Genomic DNA, 22,229 nt, shown 5'->3' with positions numbered 1-22,229 from the left:
TCTATAAATCAAACAGTTCGTGGTAACGAACTGTAGTAAGGAGCGACCCGGCTCAATAGTAAACGGAACTCTAAAAAACGGAATTTCGATGCTAAAAGATATATCAAAAGAATCGGATTTTTATGCTGATTTTAAATATATAAGTTTCATCAAATTTAGTCTTTGTCATCAAAAGTTACGAGCCTGAGAAAATTTGCCTTATTTTGGAAAATAGGGGGTAACACCCCCTAAAAGTCATAGGATCTTAACGAAAATTACACCATCGCATTCAGCGTTTCAGAGAACCCTATAGAAAAAATTTCAAGGTCCAATCTACAGAAATGTGGAATTTCGTATTTTTTGCCAGAACACAAATCACGGGTGCGTGTTTATTTGGTTTTTTTTTGTTTTTTTTTCCCAGGGGTCATCGTATCGACCAAGTTGTCCTAGAGTGTTGCAAAAGGGCTCATTCTAACGGAAATGAAAAGTTCTAGTGCCCTTTTTAAGTGACCAAAAAAATTGGAGGGCACCTAGGCCCCCTCCCACGCTCATTTTTCCACATTGTCAACGGATCAAAATTTTGAGATAGCCATATTGTTCTGCATAGTTGAAAACCATAATAACTATGTCTTTGGGGATGACTTACCCCCCACAGTCCCTGGGGGAGGGGCTGCAAGTTACAAGCTTTGACCAATGTTTACATACAGTAATGGTTACTGGGAAGTGTACCGACGTTATCAGGGGGATTTTTTTGGCTTGGGTGTTGGGTTCAGGGGAGGGGGCTATATGGGAGGATCTTTCCTTGGAGGAATATTTCATGGGGAAAGAGAAATTCAATGAAAAGGGCGCAGGACTTTCTAGCATTACTACAAAAAAAAACAATGAAAATGTAAACATGAAAAAGTTTTTTCAATTGAAAGTAAGGAGAAGCATTAAAACTTAAAACGAACAGAGATTATTACGCATATGAGGGGTTCTAAAAATACTCTACCACAAAGAGCGAGGTATTTAGGAGGAGATAAATACTTCGCTCTTTATGCTAAAATTTTTTTAAATAATTTCAACTATTTATTCTACGGCCTTTCTGATTCAAGGGTCATTCTTAAAGAATTGGGATAAAACAAGATTTAGTGTGAAGAGCGAGGTATTAACGAGGGGACCAACCCCCTCATATATATAATCAAAAATATAAGAATATAAAAGTTTGTTACGTAAGTTAATTCTTAAGTTATGTATTTTTTTTTTACTAATAAAAACGTTCGTTAAAAATAAAAGATCTAGTTGCCTTTTTAAGTAACCGAAAAATTGGAGGGCAACTAGACCTCCTTCCCCACCCCTTATTTCTCAAAATCGTCTGATCAAAACTAAGAGAAAGCCATTTAGCCAAAAAAAGAATTAATATGCAAATTTCATTTTTATAATTTATGTACGGAGAGCCAAAATCAGACATGCATTAATTCAAAAACTTTCAGAAATTAAATAAAAAAACAAGTTTTTTTAAATGAAAGTAAGGAGCGACATTAAAACTTAAAACGAACAGAAATTACTCCGTATATGAAAGGGGCTTTTCCTCCTCGACACCCCGCTCCTTGCGCTAAAGTTTGATTCTTTCTCGCAACTCTACTTTTTAAAACAATAAAAAACTTTAGCGTAAGGAGCGGGGTATCGAGGAGGAAAAGCCCCTTTCATATACGGAGTAATTTCTGTTCGTTTTAAGTTTTAATGTCGCTCCTTACTTTCATTTAAAAAAACTTGTTTTTTTATTTAATATATAGTAGAGCTGGTCAATTGGGTCACTTCAACAATACACTCTGCGAATGGAGAGTATTTTCTATTGTTGAAAAAGTTATCACTTATTCAAAAAACGTCGTTGCTACTGTCAGTTCGTTTGGCAGATGAAAGTTTATGGCAGTAACTCAACAAAGCTTATAGATTCCAATTTTCTTTTACAAAATGAGATCCAATATTATTTGAATTTTCTATCGATTTTTCTATATGTAAGTCTAATTTTCCATTTCTTTTGTTGACAATTCCCAATTTCTCCCTACGACAAGAAACAAACTTGATGGTGTTTCCTTCCTATTTGTCGTTTTACATCTTATGTATTTTTTGCATGCTTCGTTAAATAACACTTTCTATATTTGTTGTTTTCTTTCTTCTCTCCTGGTGAAAAGGAAGCAATTTTGTATTTCTTCGTCAGTGGGGAGTAAGAAGGGGGTCTTTGACAACTGGGAATTGTCTAATTTTAGGAGCTACAGACTTTCTAACGGGCTTTGTAGGAATTTTAGCCACAAAAGATAAACATCCCGACCAAAATAGGCCGGGTATAAGAAAACATTTTTTTTGGTTTTTGTCAGAGTTGAGTTCGGCCACATGTTGTTTGCCGCTTTATCACAAGCTCCTTTCTCAATCCCCCAGCCCCGGAAAGGTAATCCTTCCCATTTTAACTCATAATTCATTTAACTGGTGAACTTTGTACGAGGGTTTCTGAGTAGATCAGTGATTGCAAATAGCGTTGCAGGGTGACCTTGAAAAGCATTGCCCGTTGAAAAAACTAGCCTATGATAGAGCATTACAGAGGACTTCGTGAAAGAATATATCTTTTAGGCTTTATTCATTTTTTTTGGGGGGGGGATACCTTATGGACTATTTAATTTATTATTTATATGCTATCTTACAATGAACTGTATACCTATTGTAGTGTTTTGTTTGCAAGCACATATGTGTAATGAGTCACAGGTGATTGGTCTGGCATTACTTGTTCAGACGTCAACTCCTGCTGATTGAAATGCATACAAAAGTGCCGAAAATGGTATAAAGATCAAGTTGCTAAGATAGAAGAATAAACAAGTATAGTTTGGTAATGAAGAAATTGATTAAGTTGAAATATTCAATCATCTCCATTTTATAATGAATTGCACATTTATTGTAGTATATTGTTTGCAAGCATGAATATATAATTAGTTTAAGGTGATTGATCTGGCATTACTTGTTCGGATGTCAACTCCTGCTGATGAAATGCGTATAAAAGTGCCGAAAATTAAACAGTTCATGATAACGAACTGTAGTAAGGAGCAACCCGGCTATATAGTAACCAAAGCTCTAAAAAACGGAATTTTGATGCCAAAAGATGTGTCAAAAGAATTGCATTTTAATGCTGATTTTTAATATATAAATTTCATCAAGTTTAATTTTACCCATCAACAGTTACGAGCCCGGGAAAATTTGCCTTATTTTCGAGAAAATGGGGCAACACTCCCTAAAATCATAGAATCTTAATGAAAATCACACCATCAGATTCAGCGTAGCAGAGAAACCTACAGTAGAGGTTTCAAGGTCCTATCTTCAAAACTGTGGAAGTTATATTTTTGCCGGAGAAAGATCACGGATGCGTGTTATTTGTTTTTTTTTCCAGGGGTGATCGTATCGACCCAGTGGTCCTAGAATGTCGCGAAAGGGCTCATTCTAACGGAAATTATCAGTCCTAGTGCCCTTTTTAAGTGACCAAAAAATTGGAGGGCAACTAGGCCCCCTCCAATGCTCATTTTTTCCCAAAGTCAACGGATCAAAGTTTTTGATAGCCATTTTGCTCAGCATAGTCGAAAATCTAATAAATATGTCTTTGAGGCTGACTTAATTCCCCACAGTCCCCGGGGGAAGGGCTGCAAGCTATGAACTTTGCCCAAAGACATTTTCAGGGGGATTTTTTCTGATGGTGGTGGGGGGAAGGGTCGGTTGGAGGATTTTTCACGCGAGGATCTTTCTATGGAGGAGTTTGTCATGGGGGAAGAGAATTTTCTTGAAGGAGCCACTGGATTTTCCAGGATTATTTAAAAAAAACAATGAGAAATAAAATAAAACCAAGTTTTATCAACTAAAAAGTAAGGAGCAATATTCAGAAATTATTACGTATATGAGGGGGTTCGTACCATCCTCAATACCTCGCTCTTTACGTTAAAGTATTTTTCGTAAATTCAAAAGAGCTATTTATTCTAATTAAACGGCCTTTGTTACTCAGGGGTCATTCTTAAAGAATAAGAAAAAATTCGAACTTTAGTGTAAAGAGCGAGGTATTGACGAGGGGGTGAACCCCCTCATACACGGAATAAAGATATACGAATATGCAAGCTTGTTGCGTAAGTTAATTTGTAATTTGCGTGTATTTATTACTAATAAAAACGTTCGTAAACAAAACTGAAAGTTCTAGTGGCCTTTTAAAGTAACCCAAAAAATTGGAGGGCAAGTAGCCCCATCCCCCACACCTTTTTTAAAAAAATCGTCCGATCAAAACTTTGATAAAGCCATTTAGCCAAAGAAACCAAAAGTTAATATGCAATTTTCGTTTTAATGATGCATGTACGATGAGTCAGAATCAAAACCTGCATTTATTCAAAAATTTTCAGAAATTAAATAAAAAAACAAGTTTTTTTTTTAACTGAAATTAAGGAGCGTCATTAAAATATAAAACGAACAGAAATTATTCCGTATATGAAAGGGACTGTGTCCTCCTCAACGCCCTTCTCTTTACGCTACAGTTTGACTCTTTATCACAGTTATACTTTTTAAAACAATGAAAAAACTTAAGCTTTTAGAGCAGGGCGTTGAGGAGGGGACAGCCCTTTTCATGTACGGAATCATGATTTTGTATATGAAATAACGGCAGTCAGTTACAGCTTTCCAAGCTGACTCCTGTATATGATCAAATAAAAAAAAAACACGTTTTTTTCAACTGAAAGTAAGGAGCGACACTAAAACTTAAAACAAACAGAAATTATTCCGTATATGAAGTTTTGATTGGAAACTTTGATAAGAAAAGGGGCGGGGGAGGAGGCCTAGCTACCCTCCAAGTTCTGCTTACTTAAAAAGGTAACTAGTACTTTTTATTATCTTACGAACGTTTTTATTAGTAATAAATATACGTAACTTACGAATTAACTTCCGTAACGAACTTCTATATCTGTATACTTTTATTACGTATATGAGGGGGTTCACCCCCTCGTCAATACCTCGCTCTTTACACTAAAGCTTGAATTTTGTCCGAATTCTTTAAGAATAACCCCTGAATCACAAAGGCCGTAGAATAAATAGTTGAAATTACTAAAAATACTTTAGCGTCAAAAGCAACATGTTGTGGAAGAGACCAAACCCTTTTTATGCGTAATAACTTCTGTTTGTTTTAGGTTTTAATTCTTCTCCTTAATTCCAGCTGAAAAAAAAGTTGTTTTTATTTATTTTCTCATTGTTTTTTTTTAATGCTAGAAAATCCTGCAGCCTCTTAACGGAAATCCTCTTCCCTCATGGTAAGTATCTCCATGGAAAGATCCTTGCACTTAACCCCCTCCCCCACCCCACTCCCTCTCAACGCGAAAAAGTTCCCCTGAAAACATCTGTACACTTCCCGATAGCCCTTACTACGTGTAAACAATGGTCAAAGAAGCTGTAACTTGCAGCCCCTCCCCAGTGACTGTGGAGGGTCAAGTCATCCCGAAAGACATAATTATTAAGTTTTTGACTATGCTGAACAAATGGGTATATCAAAATTTTGATCCGGTGACTTTGGGAAAAAATGAGCGTGGGAGAGGGCCTAGGTCCCTCCAATTTTTTCGCGACTTAAAAGAGCACTAGATCTTTTAATCCATTAGAATGAGCCCATTCGTGACATTCTAGGACTACTGGGTCAATACAATTACCCCTGGAAAAAAAAAACAACATATAAACACGCACCCGTGATTTGTCTTCTGGCAAAAATACAAAATTCCACATTTTTGTAGATAGGGGCTTGGGACTTCTACAGTAGGGTTCTCTGATACTCTGAATTCGACAGTGTGCCTTTCGTTTAAGATTCTATGACTTTTAGGGGGTGTTTCCCCCTAATTTCTAAAATAAGGCAAATTTTCTCAGGCTCGTAACTTTTGACGGGTAAGACTAAACTTGATGAAACTTATATATTTAAAATCAGCATAAAATTACAATTGTTTTGATGTAGCTATTGGTATCAAAATTTCATTTCTTAGAGTTTCAGTTACTATTGAGCTGGGTCGCTCATTACTACACAGTTCGTCACCACGAACTGTTTGAAATAGTAATTTATTCATATACGGAACAATAATTCCGTATATTCCAAATATTTTGTATATGAAAAGGACCATCCCCTCCCCAACACCCCGCTCTTTACCCTAAAGTTTTTATTGTTTTAAAAAGTTGATTTGTGAGAATGTCTTTGAGGACGACTTAATTCCCCAGAGTCCCCTGGGGAAGGGTCGCAAGTACAGGGTTCTAATTTTTAGGCTAAACTTCAAATTTCTATCGTAAGTATTAAGATGATCTATGATACCCCGAAATTCGATTTCCCCATTATCCCAAAGTTAAATTATGTCATCCATGTAACTACTCCAAAAGACACATCTATATGTGTTTACATCTATATTCGTATACATGGAAACAATGTCAGAACTACCAACTATTGTATTTTCTGAAATACTTGTGTTGCTAAGTTTTTCACTAAATCTACTGAATTACTAATAAAGGAATTTTGGGAATACAGTAAAGGTTTGAAAGCTGTGCAAAGCCATTTTCTAATATTGGAAGCAGGGGCTTTAGTACATACTACGATAGGTCTTGAGGGAATGCCTTGTTCATGTTTTTTTGGTAAACCGTAGAATTTTGGACAGAAACTACCACGAGATAAAAATTTATTGTATAATTGTCGGTTGATTTTACCATTCTTTTTTATCTGCTTTGATTCGATTATACTACAATTAAAAACCTTGGTCCATATTATTAAGGATAAAAAACAAAAAAGACATTATTTCTTCAAAAACAAAATCTTTGGAAATTTTTTTGTTGGAAAACCTGTCCACTGTTGATTTTTCTCAAGTTGTTAGATTAGAAAGAAATTTTTTATCCATGATTTTTGCTTGTCAAAGGAACGACTTTATAAAAAATTGGGAAGCTTGAGAAATGAATCTTCGATGAGAAACCGTATTTGTTCTTCAAGATTCACTCCTGGGTTTTTTGACTATTCACTTTTTTGCTTTTACAAAATTTGGCTTCTGTATATAGCAAAAGCTATCGTATGGTAGCCTACACCTAAGGGCTCTTCATTATTACGGTTTAATTTGCGCCATTTTAACGACGCGTAAATCATTATTTAGAACATTCACCCTCTAATATTTTCAGAAACACCTATTTGTGGAGGAGGAGGGATAGATTTCCCTCCCTACACTTCAAAAATATTTTTCTTTAGCATTAGTAAATGTAAAAAATTCTCATATTTCTTACATTTTTATGATTTAGCACCACTGACAACTCTTTTCAGAGGCGTAGCTCCAGCATTTTATTGGAGTGGAGGGGGAGCAAGAAAGGTCTAATTCTAGAGAGTCAAGGGGCATGGGCTATATAATAATTTCCTCTCCAAATTATTGGGGAGGGGCAACTGACCCCCCTAGCCCCCTAAAGACGACGCTACTGGTAGATTTTACTAATGGAAGAGCACAGTGGCGTCAATTCACGAACGTTTAGGAAGAAGGGAGAGGCAAGAGGCATTTTTCAGCATCTAGGGGAGGGGTAAAATATCGTTTTCAATGGAAATACTAAAAATAAAAGACGTTTTTTAAATCATCACTGGTGCCCCAGTAATTGTACTACCTCAACTAGAGTGGAAAAAAATGGTTTATGATTTGTTAGGGGAAACGGGGGTTTAAAATAGTAAAAAGTAAAAAAATTAAACACATCAGTCAGACCTTTGGTAGCCAACATTCACTGATTGGAACGATTAGCCAAGGGTGACAATTCCAGAAAACACAGGTGGCGAAACAAGGATTTATTTTCGGAATCCAGGGGAGGGGGGTACTTTCCTTTATGAAAAAATGTAATACCAAAATAAAGTTGTTTTTCAAATCTTATGAGGAAGGGGGCATTGCACCCCTACCTATTAGTTTTTCGGCGTTGAACATTCTAAAAAAAAAAAAAACTATAATAAGCAATCAATAATACTGATAAAAGTATAAGAAGCAAATAAAACTGATTATTTCAAAATAAAAAAGCATGTTGCCTATTGGAATTGCTAAATTATAATTTAAAAATTTTTGCAGACTTAATAATTTATTTTTCAAAAATGTGACGCTTTTTTCGCTCAGTGGTAATCCTGGGTGACTCTAATTCTACGGCTAAACTGAACGGATAACCCTCTCTATGAGTAAATCGAGTATTCAAAGCTATGGGGCATTTTGAATTATAATGTAAATAATATCGAATAGATTATTCTTCGCTATTTGGTTTTTCTTATTAATTTTATGGCATTCTCTCAAGTTTAGTTGTTGATTTTCTAAGTTTAAGTGAATTAATAAAGTACCACCTGAACTATCAAACACATCCCTTTTGGCGCATACCTAGCACACCTATTTTCACAAAGGAAATTGAAACGTCTGATTTTTCCCTTAATTGTTTATATCTAAAGCGCAGATCTCTTTTCCCTGTTTATCAAAGTTTCCTTGAAAACTAGGACCAGTCGATCTTTGGTCACCGTGCGATAAAAAGGGATTTTTTTACTCCATTTTCTTGGGCTTTATTTATTCTGACTCTGCAAGTTCATTAATTAAAATATCTTAATATACCATATCTTATTTGGCCAAAAGGTAGCTTCTTAGAAAAATTTTGATCTACGATTAAACACAGGCAGGAGCATTTTGGCCCCACGTCGCAATAAATTTGTTCAACAAACGACAATTCAACAAAAGCTAAAAACAAAACGCAAAGGCATTATTGTGTCGCACCCTCCAGGCTCTATTGGCAGGAATGCAGGGAAAAAAAAGATAGCCTATAAAAATGTATTAAATAGATTGGGTTGATTACAAAAACAACTATTAAATATTTAGACACAGACATGAACTGGCGAAAGAAAAATTGGGAGTACAAATTACATGATATATAAATCCATATAATGGTCTGAAATATATCAGTAGCTAAGTGAGAAGTCAATTTTATTGAATTTCTTATCCAAAAAACAGACATTTCCGCCCCCTAAATCCTATCCTACAGACTGTACTTAAATGCATTTTTTATTTTAATTCTTTCATTGGTCAACTTTCGAGTTTTTTTTTTGGTTTTAGTCGTTCCTACAAAATTACTTTTCTTGTACTAGTGGTAGTACCAACCTGAAATAATCATGTTATGCTTCGTGAAATTCAAAATGGGTCACACAATAATCCGTAGTGAAACATTGCGTAATTTAAAAGATTCCTCCACAGACTTTTATGGTTGACAAGTCCATGTTAAGTTGCACAAATTCACTGAAAGCTTAAAGTTAATATATTTTAAATAGATGGATTACTATTTATAAAGCAAATAATAATACCCAAATAATAAGTGGATACTACCAGCAGACAGCTTACGAATAAATAATATCCAAGGAATGATTGGTGTAAAAAAATGATTTTGTTGATAATCTTGTAGCAATGACATTGAATCAAATGGAATAGGTTCGATTTTGCAAGCCGTTATTGATAACTATATGCATTGACACACAAAAGTGAAACACAATATGGCAGTAGAAGGAGGAAGCGGAGAAAGAAGAAGATCCTATGATAACTTATCAGACGGATCTAAAGGTCACACAAATGATGACATTCATTCTGAACCTAATGAGAACTTAAACAAAGAGACATCTAGATCACTTAGTCGCTTTTTAATAGGCGGTAAGTTTGTTTCATTTTGTCCCTCTTTGCTATTGCGTCTTGAAGACAAATATTCAATTGACTAGATATTCAATTGTTTTTCTACCTTGTCTATTAGTCAAGCGAGTCTATCTTCTTCTGGTTTCTCAGAAGCTTCTCTGGCAAGTCTAATCGGAAAGCTTGTGTTTAGTTGTTGAGTGAGATTTAATGTTGTTGCTCTGATTAGTTTAGGGTGCATTAAGCATCCCAATTAAACTGACAAAGATTTGTTTACCAAATTTATACAGCGAGAGGGTAGTCAATTATATAAGATAAATATGATGTCAAGCCTTAGCTCCATGCGGTACTGCCTTTTATGGCACTTCAAACATATAAGCATTTGCGTTTATATTTATTCAGCTATTCTTCCCTTATATTACCTTTTTTAAAAGCGATTAACCAGTTTCTCAACCCTCAACATTTCACAAACCGTAATCAAAAACAATATTTCTCGATTTCATTGAAAACTCAAACACGGTGCTAATAGGGCAAATTTACAAAAAGTAGTTTGAAAGTATTCGTCTTTCTACGACTATAAAAAGACGCCAAGTTTATGTGCTCTTTTGAGTTCATACTTATTGAATTGAATTGAATTCATTTAAAACCCGTTATAATACACATGAAAAACGGAGTATAATGTGAATAAAAGAAAAGAGAAAAAAGAAAATGACCTCAAATACTACACAAAAAACTTTGCAACACTTCACCTTACTTAAAAACAATTAAAACATACAAAAGCGAAACATTCATTGAATCAAAATAGCGCTCCATGGGTGCCGACCAATTCTACTATTATAAGCTTCTATGCTTTTTCTGATAGAAGCATTCGGGTCTATGATGCCGTATCTTTTAATGACCCAGGAGTTGCTTGACATTAAGTTTCAAGCTCATATCAATTAAGTTTTATCTTACAAGGTATCTGTTTAATTACTAGCTCAGCCCTCCGTCGACAGTGTATTATTTTGTGGGTTTATTGCATTGTATTGAGATGAGTTAAGTAAATAAATTCATATATTCATTCAGTAATTCTCTTTAATAGTACCTTTTTTAAGAGGGGCTAATCAGTATTCTGCCCTTCTCAGTTCCCGATACGGCACCCAAAAGCAACACTCTTGATGTCATGTGGTGAGATTCAGTGTTACATTTCATATGAGCCCTTACTTGTGTCGCTATAGGCTAATTCTAAAAAGTATCTTCTAGTTCCGTAGCGCTGCCTGAAATGGTTTTTCACATGCGTCCACACATGTTTATATTTTTTTCAGAAAATTTTTGGAGTCACCAGAGTCGAAAGTCACTGACTTGAGATTTTCAATATATTATTTTGAAAGCATGTGAAAGGTAGCCTATATATCATTGATGTGTCCCTTTTTTATCTCTGGCACTAGCAGGGCACTGTATCTCGGGGACAAAGGAGGAAGTTGCCCTCCCAATAATTTGAAGAAAAATTATTATATAGCTTAAGCCCCTCGACTCTCCAGATGTGGACCCCTCTTACCCCCCTCATAATAAATGCTGGAACTAAGCCCCTATCTACAGACTCTCATAAATTCATCTTCTTAACGCCAGTCGTAAAGTGCCGTACGGCACCAGATTGGGACTTTTTCATGTCATTTTTGATGAATTAGAGAAGGGAAACAAAATAAGCGTACCGCCAAGAATGTCGAAAAACCCTTAAAACGAGATATAGAATCTGTATTCTTGAATACTTATTCTCCCAACCCTTAGTAAGTGAAAACCAAAAACTAGATTTTGAAAAAAAAACTAACAAAAAAAACAACAATTTAAATTCAACTCAACTCAAGAAAAAAAAATTCATTTATACTTAGCAGTAAAAATCAATTACAAAAATAATTTTTGGGAAATTTTGAAATTGAGCATGAAATGCTAAAGTACTTTTTTTTTATTTCTCCAGCACTAGCAGGGTGCTGGAGCATTGTAGATAGTTGTTTATGAGCTCATTTGAAAGTGAACACTTACATCTTCATATGTCTTTTAAAAAACTGGCAAAAAATATTAATTTTGATACAATTAATAAATACTGCTTTTTCACCTTGACAATAAAAGTAATTACGAGAACAAAATTTCAAGCATTTTGAGAACGAGTTGACACATCTTGAAAATGAGGGCGGATCGAAATGAAAAACGCACCATTGCATAAAATCGTTAATCAGAGGTTTAAGATCAAGTAACTGAGCTGAACAAAATTATTGAAAGCAGTCCTATCTGATCGGAAAAAAGACGATTACCTGTGGGCAAAACATTTTTTTCTTCGGCATAGGGATTCCCTTCACCCAATAGCCTGCGGGAATAAATTTAAAGCTTTCAACAGAATTGTCGGTTCTTTTTTGGACGAACCAATTCTATGAGAGGAAAGTGTTTTTGTAACTCTTACCCCTTTCCTAAGAAATTACATTTGAATTCTCCTTACCCTGACCAAACATTTCCCGAAAGTATTAAATTGACCACATAGTCGTTGCCGAGATATAAAAGATACGCTACTAGAAAGCTTGGGTAAATAAACCGTGTTTAATTTTCCAAACTACTAGATACAAAGTTCCACTGCGGCTAAAAGTGCCATAACTTTTTGTTCGATTAAAGAAACACTTTTTTTCACATTCTTTTTCCCTAAGCACAAGATATGAAGTCCTCTTGCCTCTTCCCCCAAACACTTAAAAACATTTAGCTTAATCTCCACCCGTGGCTCCCAAGATGTTGCAGATGTGCCATTTGGTAACTAGGATGCAGAATTTCTTCTAATTTACCTCCATCCCTCCTTCTGAATCATGACTATAGTTCCACTTAGCCCCAAAGCACCCCCTAAAAATATCAAACGGATCCCTTGAGCTTCTCCTGAAATAACACAAATGTGCTATTGTGATAATCTGGGTGCACACGGTTTCTTTCGGTCTACATTGTTACTTTTAATGGGAATAGGTTCTTGTCCAATAGGGGCTCATTGTTTTGAAAACTCTAAACAGATTGATGACAAAATCTTTGCAGCATTTCACCCTTTCCACCCAAGTCAAGATTCCATAAACAAATAATGTACTTCGATTTACTTCGCTGCCTAACAATGAATAGATTATAGATTCCATAGAGGTTTATAGTGCAACAATTTACGCGGGTCAGAGAAAAAAAAGTATTACGGAGTTTCGGGTAATAAAGGGGCACAGACAGGGCCATATTCGGGACTCTTTTTGGAGAGGTCACAAAAGAATTTTTTCGGGGGGGGGGGGGTTACAAAAAACGCATCAAAAATTTGTTTATCTTCATTTTTGTTACGTTTTTATGAGTCGGACAAACATTTCAGGGGGGGGGGGTAAACGCCCTAACCCCCATCCCATGGATATAGCCTTGAGCACAGGAAGCGTGATGATTCCCATCCTATTAATTACAACTGTTAAAAAGGGGACTGAGCTTTCAAGTTTTATTTGAGTGAGCCTCCTTTAAAGCTTCTCCGAATACCCCTTGCATAAGAAGCTGTCAGTATAAAATATATTGAAGACATATGGCTCTTTACATTGGCAGTGCTAGAGTACTGCCCCTGAAAGGCCTACATAATAAGTATTTACAAGAGTCAGTCTCCCTTGAATCCGTTTCTAAGGTCAGTGGGGTGAAAAGGACTTCTCAAGAAAAGCTCAAAAGTCTGGCCCTTAAAACTTGCCTTTTGATGTTCTGCGTATTTTCTTCAATAATAAGTCCTCCCTAAAAGCCGTTGCATAATTACAAAATACTAAATATACATTACTAATGCTAGTAAATAGACGACCCATAATAATCGTTAATTTTCTATTGATTAAATGAAAAAACAAGTTTTTTGAACTGAACATAAGGGGTTTACTAAGACTCAAAACGGACAGAAGTTATTCCGTATATGAAGGAGGTATCCTCCTCCTCAGTAACTTGCTCCCCAGGCTAAGGCTTTTAGCTCTCTCCCACGTAAAATACCCCGCCCCGTAAAATTCTCTCTGGAAAATTCCATCATGACTGAAAATTCCCCCCTCCCTCCTCTCCTGAAAAGAAATCTCCTGTGGATGATTTAGCCTGAAAAATTCTCCTTAACATATTTTCATTTGTAAAGTCCTTTATATGTAATCGTTTTTCCTATCTTTGTAAAGATGTGCAAATCCTTCCGACCTTCCATCCGACACGAACTCCATATGTATCTGTGAAAAGTGTGAGCAATAAAATATGTTTTCAGCAAAGGAAACATTGTAATTTAGCATTTGCATTCAGAGTTAATGTAAGCGAAATAAGGCATTCTCCTTTTATCTTCAATAACGTCTGCTTGTTTGATTTTCTATTGTACATTGTGTTGCGAGAGCTACACTTGGTTTTGTCGTGTTTTTTCCCTAGCACCCCGATTTCAGCTTATTCCTAGAAATTGGTAAGGATCTAACCTCTGCAGTTTTTACGGAAAGTGTGGACCTTACGCTGGATTGATGAATATGACTTTGCATTTTGGAAAGCTTCATATAAGTCTTGCCTGGGGCAAAAAAGGATGGTTTTTGCTTGTCCTTGAGCCAGAGCCTAAAGTGTGTGAAGTGGAGTGGAGTCTTATAGCCTATTTCGGAGAGAACTATCTGAAGTTATCCAGTCAAGCTTTCGTTTCATCAAACCATGTTTAGGCTTTCGAGTGGAAAGCTCTGTTCTAGCAAGCAAGCAGGCAGGCACCAGTTTCAAATTGACAATGGACTAAAATCTATGAGTGTTAAATATATGCGGCAGTTACCCGGCCCTAGAGCCAATATATCTTCTCTGAGTGTTAAATAAAAAAATTACAGAAACAAAAAAATGACATTTTCACACTGGGTCCGAAAGTACTGCCATCTATTGTTTCTACCAATATATGTTCGTGATTTCAGCTTAGTTTACCATTTGGTTTTTCGCACTTGGGATTGCAGTAGAGAAATGGTATCAGATGTGCCTCTTAAACTTTAAAAGGTCTCTCATTCCGAAAGAAATTAGAGTTTATCCTTTGCTCCTTTCTAAGTGATGACGTTAAAAACTTGGCCTAGGGCAAAAAAAAAGTCAACTTTGAACTAAGACAGATATATATATTTTTTTGACGGCTGTAGATAGCTCTTGATGAGCTGATCAAAGTATATTTCATTCATTTTTTGGTAGAAAAATTCCTTCATGAGATGCACCAGTTTGAAAGTTTAAAGGGGTTGACAGCTTCAGTAGTAAGGTACACACTACTGTGTGTTGCTCTTGCAAAGTGTTGCTCTTGCAACACTTTGCTCGACGAAGCCGAAAAGCGTTGCCGCAACACCTCAACCTGCCCATGCAACGTAGATCTAGTTTAAATTCAATTCTATTTCCATCTTTTCTTAATGCTTGCTTGATTTACACGTTGAATAAAGAGCAATAACTCAATTACTCAACTTGCAGCTCTAATCAACTACATAGACATTGAAAACTTACCTATTGAAATAGAACATAGGAGGTGCTGCTAATTACCGGCTCCTATCCTTTATAAGGATACAAATTGCCATGTTCTTGACTAGACACTCTTATTTTTAATCGCGTTTTTAAATTTTCTATTGGCCGTGGTTCATTCTTTTCTAGATTGGAGCTATTGCTGGAGCCATGATTATCACTGCTGTTGCTTTGATTATGTAATTAAACATTCTAATAATATGAAGCGTAAGACATATAAGCGAGCTACACCAATCAGCTGCTAACTATTAATTGCCAAGGCTAGCGGTATATCATCAAGAAAGTGTTTTCATGAGTGTTAGAAGGCAAAATGGGTATTTTAATAATTGTACCCGTTTTTGGGTAATTGATTCGAATCAAATAGATTCAAACAATAAAAGAGTTTCAACTAAAATTTTAACTAGATAGCTGCGAAGCTGCGACAAAATTTATCAATTTAACCAAAAAAGATAAAATGCATCAATAGGTAAGTAGCTCCTAGGCTGACCCTTGTAGAGGCATATTCAAAATTTGCATTCAACTCTTATCACTATACCAGGGTGTTTGAATAACAATGCAAAACTGAGGACAATAGGATTTCTTACATCTAAGAAACTTAGAAGCTTTTATTCATGGGAAACAATATTATTTTCTTTTGAAATCACTTGACTTCTTGTTGATAAAACACGGACAATCTTACAAGAACCCATGAAGTGGATCTTCGAACATAATAAACCCAGAATATGGAAAAACCGTTCAGTCGCTGTTTATAGTTCATGAAATTCACTTATCTCAGGATTTTCCAAACATGTAATTCGTATATTACATATCATGTGCTAATATTAAAAGTTGTCTTCGCTATCTCAACGCATGTAATCTCTCCAGTTGGAGTTTATGATAGCCTAGTGACCGTATTGGGGACTTAGTCCGCGCAACTTCATTCAATATTAGTACTTGTTAATTAAAAACTGAAAGAAAATGATTCTGATAATCTAACTTCAATGTCTACCCAAGCAGGCTACTTTTGCGGAACATCTTTTTGCCTTTAATTTAAAAAACTTAAATTTTCCTGTATTTGGGAGTTTTGATTTACTTAACAATCATTAAAATTGTAGATCTAGTCTACAACTTACAGAATAAAAGTTCTATATCCAAGCAGAATGAGATAATAGTTTAGATGATCCTATTAATTTTATTTGCCGTATATAATTTGTCATAACAATACCATTTTCACGAAATGCTGTAGAGTATTTACTGTTTTTCAAACACTATAAGAAAGTATGATGATTTAAACAAGTAAAGCTGTGTGAAAAATGTAAAAGCTAAATACGTAGAAAATTAGGTTAAAGCTTATCATGTTGCAGAATAAAAAAAACAAAAAAACAAGGCGGCTAGTAAGGAATGAAGCACGGCCCAAAGTAACCAAACATAAGATGGTGGCCCGTGTATTCCTTTTAATGTTCAATATACTTAGGATGTGGAACATGCTAGCTAATTAGTTGTAAGACACAACGTGTAGAGGTAAAGCTACATAAAAATCAACTTAGGCATAAATAACGCATGCAATTTAAGTAAGATAATGAAAATCGCTGATGGTAATGAACAATGAGTAAAGAGCGGTTATCACAAATAATTGAAAATCTAGAAAATAGTCATCCGAAAAGAGTTTTTTATGTTACCGTGAATGTCCGAAATTGGTGAATGTCGACATTCACCGGTGAATGTCCGAGGTACCAGAGGCGCCATTTGGGGGGGGGGGGTCAGGGGTAGGCAAATTCCCACCCCAGATTTCCCAGGGGGGCCCAAGCTTCCACCACAAAGGGCCCTTTGCCGGCCATAATAATCCATTATGTCTAACATAATCCATTCTGTCCAATTGATTTGAAATTACTGCACGCCTATTAACCAAAGAGCGTAATTGCTTGACAACCCTTGGGGTAATTACGCTATTTGCTATTAATCATTGTAAACTTTGAAAGTAGGTAAGATACATAATAAAATTATCGAGTTCTGTCAAATGCCCATTTCCTAGATGATTACGCGACACGAAGTGAGTCGGGGGGGGGGAAGATGGAGTTCATGCCCACCCCAAGATTTGATCCAAATGGCGCCTCTGAGAGATACTTTTTTTCTTCTTGGATGCAGTCAGCGTTGCCAGTCAATTTTTTCAGTTTTTGCAAGGTTTGATGGTGACAGGTTTGGTTGGATTGGGTTAGGTTTGACGGTTATATTAGGTTTTTAACACATTTCTTAGATTTATAACCTAACTTAAACTAAACCAACCTAATCTAATATAACTTTAAATTTTATTATCAAAGTTTGAAAAAAACTAAAAAAGCTGATTCGCAAAGCTAATTGAATTCAAGCACAGAAGAGAGAATTTCGGACATTCACCGGTGAATGTCGACATAACCAGATTTTAGATATTCACATTAACATATTCAAAGCAAGTACCCACTTCTTGTGCCCACTTCTCTACAGAAAGTTATTCGTGTCAGAGTCTTTGTAAAACATTAGACCAAGAAACTTGTCTTCCTCAACAAAAGAAGAGAAAATAGCCTAATATTTATATAAGGTTTCACATCGAAACCAGTCACTATAAGGGACTATGGTTACTCATATTTTTAACTATGATATCTGATGACCCATTAAGGTAGATATTTCATTGCAGAATTTAAGGGCCCTTCCTCTTTTACTTCCTCTTTTCCTCTCCTAAGAAGGTTTGATTCAGTCCTGGTTCCTCCAAATATTACGAGGTCATCAGTTCTTTCTTCCTATCATGTTCCGTTAGGAACTGTTCGGTTAGATGTTATGATGACAAGAAATTAAGGAACACCCGACAAAGGTCAGAACAGAAATAAATTCACAAAAGATACAGCCAAGACACTTTTCCATGAACAACTACTTGATCACATCTATCGAAGAAAAAGCCATGATTTATGAAAGGCATTTGTTTCCTTTTAATTTTACATCACACTTCCACTACGGATGCAGAAGATTCAAATGACAAAAAACTGTTCTTAAATCAGCTGGCATCAACACTAGTTTGTTTCCAACTATTGCCGACCAATATTATCCACTCGTGTCTTTGTCAGATTCACCTTATAGACAGGAAAACTTCTGTTCCGACCTTTGATCTTTTATTTTTTCAAAAGATCATGCCTTAAATCTTGATTCTGAGTGGTTAAACAGAGATTTCGTGTTTGAATGTTGAACAACGTTCAACATGAGAAATGAATGGGATACATAACTGGCAATGGAGTCGTGCTTACTGCTGATTTTACACACGATATGTCTATGATGTGGCCTAAGCATTGCTCTTACTTCTGACCTTATTTGGTTGATATCCAATAACCCCTTCTGTTAGTACTCCTGAAAGACAGGACTCCTTCTGTTAGGACTCCTGAAAGACAAGAGTCGTTTAATTAGAACAGCAAGTAACTTTCTCTAAAGTGCCGAAAAATTTTAGCGTGAAGAGGAAGGTGTTGAGGAGGGGGAATATTCACTCACTTCATATGCGTAATAATTTCTGTTCGTTTTAAGTTTTAATGTTTCTCCTTGCTTTGAGCTGAAAAAACAGTTTTTTTATTTAATATAAATTAAAAAAGAAAACTTTCCGTAAAAAGAATTTTTTCGAAAAAATAAAGAACCATATGAAAAATAAAGACGAGCAGAAATAAACTTCTATAATAATTCAAACTTAGAACACCAAAAATTACTGCCATAAAATAAATGAAACCCATACGAACAGAAATTAAATAAATAATTACATCTAACGTATAGATGACACTGATATAGATGAATAAATAAATCCTAAAATGAGTAAAAAATGACATGAAAAGTCAAGTCGTGCTTAAAACGAGCAAAAGTTATTACACAAAGGAGTTTTGCTATTGTCAACTCCAACCCCCTCCCTCTAAAGTATATTTAGAAAAGCGTGCTCTAATTTTTCCTTACATCCACCAACGATGACTGTATTCTGGAAAGTGTACTTTAACTTTTCAAACAATGACAAAAAATAAACCACTGGAAAGAACTAATGAAAATAAAATGAACGTTTAATATATAATGGTAATGATTTCTCAAAATATCTGCAATTCCAGACTTTATTTAGCAACAATCTATTTCTTTTGTAATGTTATAATAGTCAGAAACAATTTCAAATATATTTGGTTTTCAATAAAACAATAAAGGGGCTGTAGGGGGGGTCATGTCATGCCTAAAGGTATGGTTATTTGACTTTCAAACTATCTTGAATAAAATGACCATTTTAAAATTTTAATCGGATGTACCTGAGGGAGGATAGCTAGGAAAGACATGGGATGGGGGGGGGGACTGGCTGTCCTCTGATCACCTTTGCCTCTTAAAATTGGCAATAGAGCTTTCAGTTTCCATTCGAATGAGTTCCCTCCGAAGTTTCTTTGTTTACCCCTTCCGTATGAAGTGGCTCTAAGGGAAAAATAATAATAACTAAATAAATAATGCATTGAAGCCTTGTGGCTCTTTATTGCAGGCAACACTGTAGCGTTTCCTCTCACTTTTTAGAAGGCTAAAATGAAAATTGCCCCTAGTTTATTCAGGAAAATAAATGGAATGGAATTTTTTCTTCTTCGTTACATTGTCAATATAACAAAAAATATTTATTTTCCTCACTTGTCATTTGTGAGCTGGAGAGTGCTTATAAAAAAAAAAGAATAAAAGGCTGCATCTCAACCCCATTGTCTTATGTAGGAGGTGGCTACCACCTCCTTCATTACCCATATCTTTAAGTTAAATTTTAATGTTTTTATCTCACTACGGTAAGAATACATGCTCTTAAACAAGGCGATAGGATAAAAGGTTTTATTTATTTATTTTTTTTTTTATGTGCTCAAACGGTTTGAAATCCATCGGTAAACGACAGAATTACTGACAGATTACCAACTGGCTAAATTTTTTGCAAAAAATTGTGAGAAAATATATTGTCAAATTTTTGCGCGAAGAGCGGGGACTTATGGAGCAACAGCCCAGCTGATTCATAAATAATAAGATGATTTTTGATCCTTTTAACGTTTAAACGAATATTTTTATAACTTGCTATTATATTTAGTTAAAAGTGGGAAGTCAAGAAGAAACCACAGTAAAAGGTATAGTAGCAAAAGCACTATTAAGAAACTCAATTCACGTTGTTGTTATTCTAACTTCGAGTAAGAACAGTTACATTAACGAAAGTAATCAATCATCGTGCTAAGAAAAAAAAAATCCTGAGATAATTGAATATAGGCGTCAGGAAATGAATTTCAAAAAGAATTGAAAATGGTCGTTTGTTCATGTCTTGGAATTAGATTGATTATGCCGTACCGTATTTCTCCTGAGACCGAAGCCTGTGATGAACCCATTCCTGTTTTAACAAGGTCGTGTCGATCATCAAGGGTTAGTGTACAATTGAAGAAAGATCTTGCGGTTATACAACTACCAATTAATGTTTTGGATGGTTACCCTGTGTCTGGTAAGTGATAAAACTATAAAACTCTTCAAAAAGGCGTAAGACAATTTGCATTGTTTTCACAATCGCAGAATAACTTCCCTTACAAATCCCATTAGCTTTTTTCACCTAGTTATTTGCATAGTCATCAGTTTAAAAACTATCAAACAGTTCATGGCAGCGAAATTTAAGCCAACAAACAATTCATGGTAACGATCTTCGAGTCATCAAATAACTCTTGGTGACAAACTTTAAGTAAGGAGTAGATCCTGCTAATAGTGCCCAAAACTCAAAAAAAGAAAACGTTCTGACTATATCAAAAGAATCGAATTTCTATGAGGATTGCAATGCATAAAATTTATTTAGCTAATTGCTTATTGAAAGGCACGAGTCTAAGGAAATTTGTTGGGTTTTAGAAAAAGGTGAAAATTCAGCAAAGAAAGAGGATTATCTTGATGAATATTATACCACCAAAGACAGTATATAAGAGAACGCTTGTACAGAGGTTTCAAGCCTTTATCTACTCAAAAACCAAATCTATGTTTTTGAGGATTTTATTTGCTTTTCTTTTTTTATTCTTGTTTTACAGAAATAATAGTATCAAACCGATGGTACTAGTGTATTGGGAATGGGCTCATGAAGGTTGAAGTTTTAATGCTCTGGTCGAGTAGAAGAATAGATCACACCTCAGTAAAAAAAAAAACTTTTTCTATCAATGTCGGCCTTCCAAAGGCTAAAATGAGGTGAGGATTGTGAGGATGGTTTGGTGTAGGATCTTTTGTGAGGTGAGGATGGGTACCCATAAGCCTATAAAATTTGTTCAGACCCACAACTATTAAAAATTTTTGAGGTGGTGTTATGATTCCCCCCCTCCCAATTCCTTTTCATTCCAAGAAATATTTTCCAACGATGTTTGAAATATTGTTATTTCTCGTGTTGTTGTAGAACTGTTACAGATGTAACACAAGATAATGCACTGATATCTGGAATGAAGAAGGAGGGTGGGAATTCCCCTATAAAAAGAATCTATTGGAAGAATTCCCCTTGAAAACAACAAATGATGACCCTGACCTTTTTTCTGTATTTTCAGACCTCCGACCCCTAGACATATCTTAAAGGGTACGATTTGATCATCTTTTAGGAGTGGTTGAAGCATTGTTTTGTAAATATTAAACTTAAATAAACAAAAGAGACGTTGAGGGAAGGAGGATTGTATCATCCCTCACATTCAAGAAAGCCCTGGATCAAACAATTAATAGATACGAAACCGCAATTAAAAAGCAACCCCGGTCAATAGAAACAAAACTCTAAAACAAAGTTTGGAATACAATTATTGCAACAGCAACGTCTACTATTTATGTTTATCGTAAATCTACAAAATTTATCAATTTTGAGTTTGCTCTTTAGAAGCTATTATCATATGAAAATTTGAATGATTAAAAAAAGGGTCTAAACACCCCAAATGGGGCGAGATCTTGTTAAACACTAGACAATGAAAGCCAAAATCTATGAGAAACCTCTTGTTAAAATCTAGAAAAATGCAAGATATAGCAATTTAGCCTATGGAGAGCCAAAATGCTATTAAAAACTCTTAGAAATATTGAAGGGTAATAATATATCATATCATTCTCGGAGGCTTTGCGCGTGATGTA

General features: G+C 35.3%; 1 protein-coding gene across 6 annotated transcripts in view; it reads left to right on the top strand.

Annotated features, from left to right (window-relative positions):
- Positions 1 to 22,229, top strand: part of LOC136041183 (mechanosensory protein 2-like) — a 219,191-nt gene that overhangs the window by 80,248 nt on the left and 116,714 nt on the right. Inside the window, exon 1 of one of the 6 annotated variants that reach the window (XM_065725754.1) lies at positions 9,337 to 9,674. The exons of 2 other annotated variants lie outside the window; for them this stretch is intronic. In XM_065725754.1, coding sequence (XP_065581826.1) covers positions 9,521 to 9,674 — 154 coding nt within the window. In that variant the 5' untranslated portion in view covers positions 9,337 to 9,520. Of the gene's footprint in view, positions 1 to 9,336; positions 9,675 to 15,878; positions 15,924 to 20,368; positions 20,602 to 22,229 lie in introns of those variants that run through there. 3 more of the 6 variants (XM_065725749.1, XM_065725810.1, XM_065725732.1) reach the window with 3 other exon arrangements.

This window comes from Artemia franciscana, chromosome 2 (assembly GCF_032884065.1).
Source record: "Artemia franciscana chromosome 2, ASM3288406v1, whole genome shotgun sequence".
In the NCBI taxonomy this organism is placed as follows: Eukaryota; Metazoa; Arthropoda; class Branchiopoda; order Anostraca; family Artemiidae; genus Artemia; species Artemia franciscana.
The sequence above is the reverse complement of the archived record's forward strand: the minus strand, read 5'-3'. Positions and strand labels throughout refer to the sequence as shown.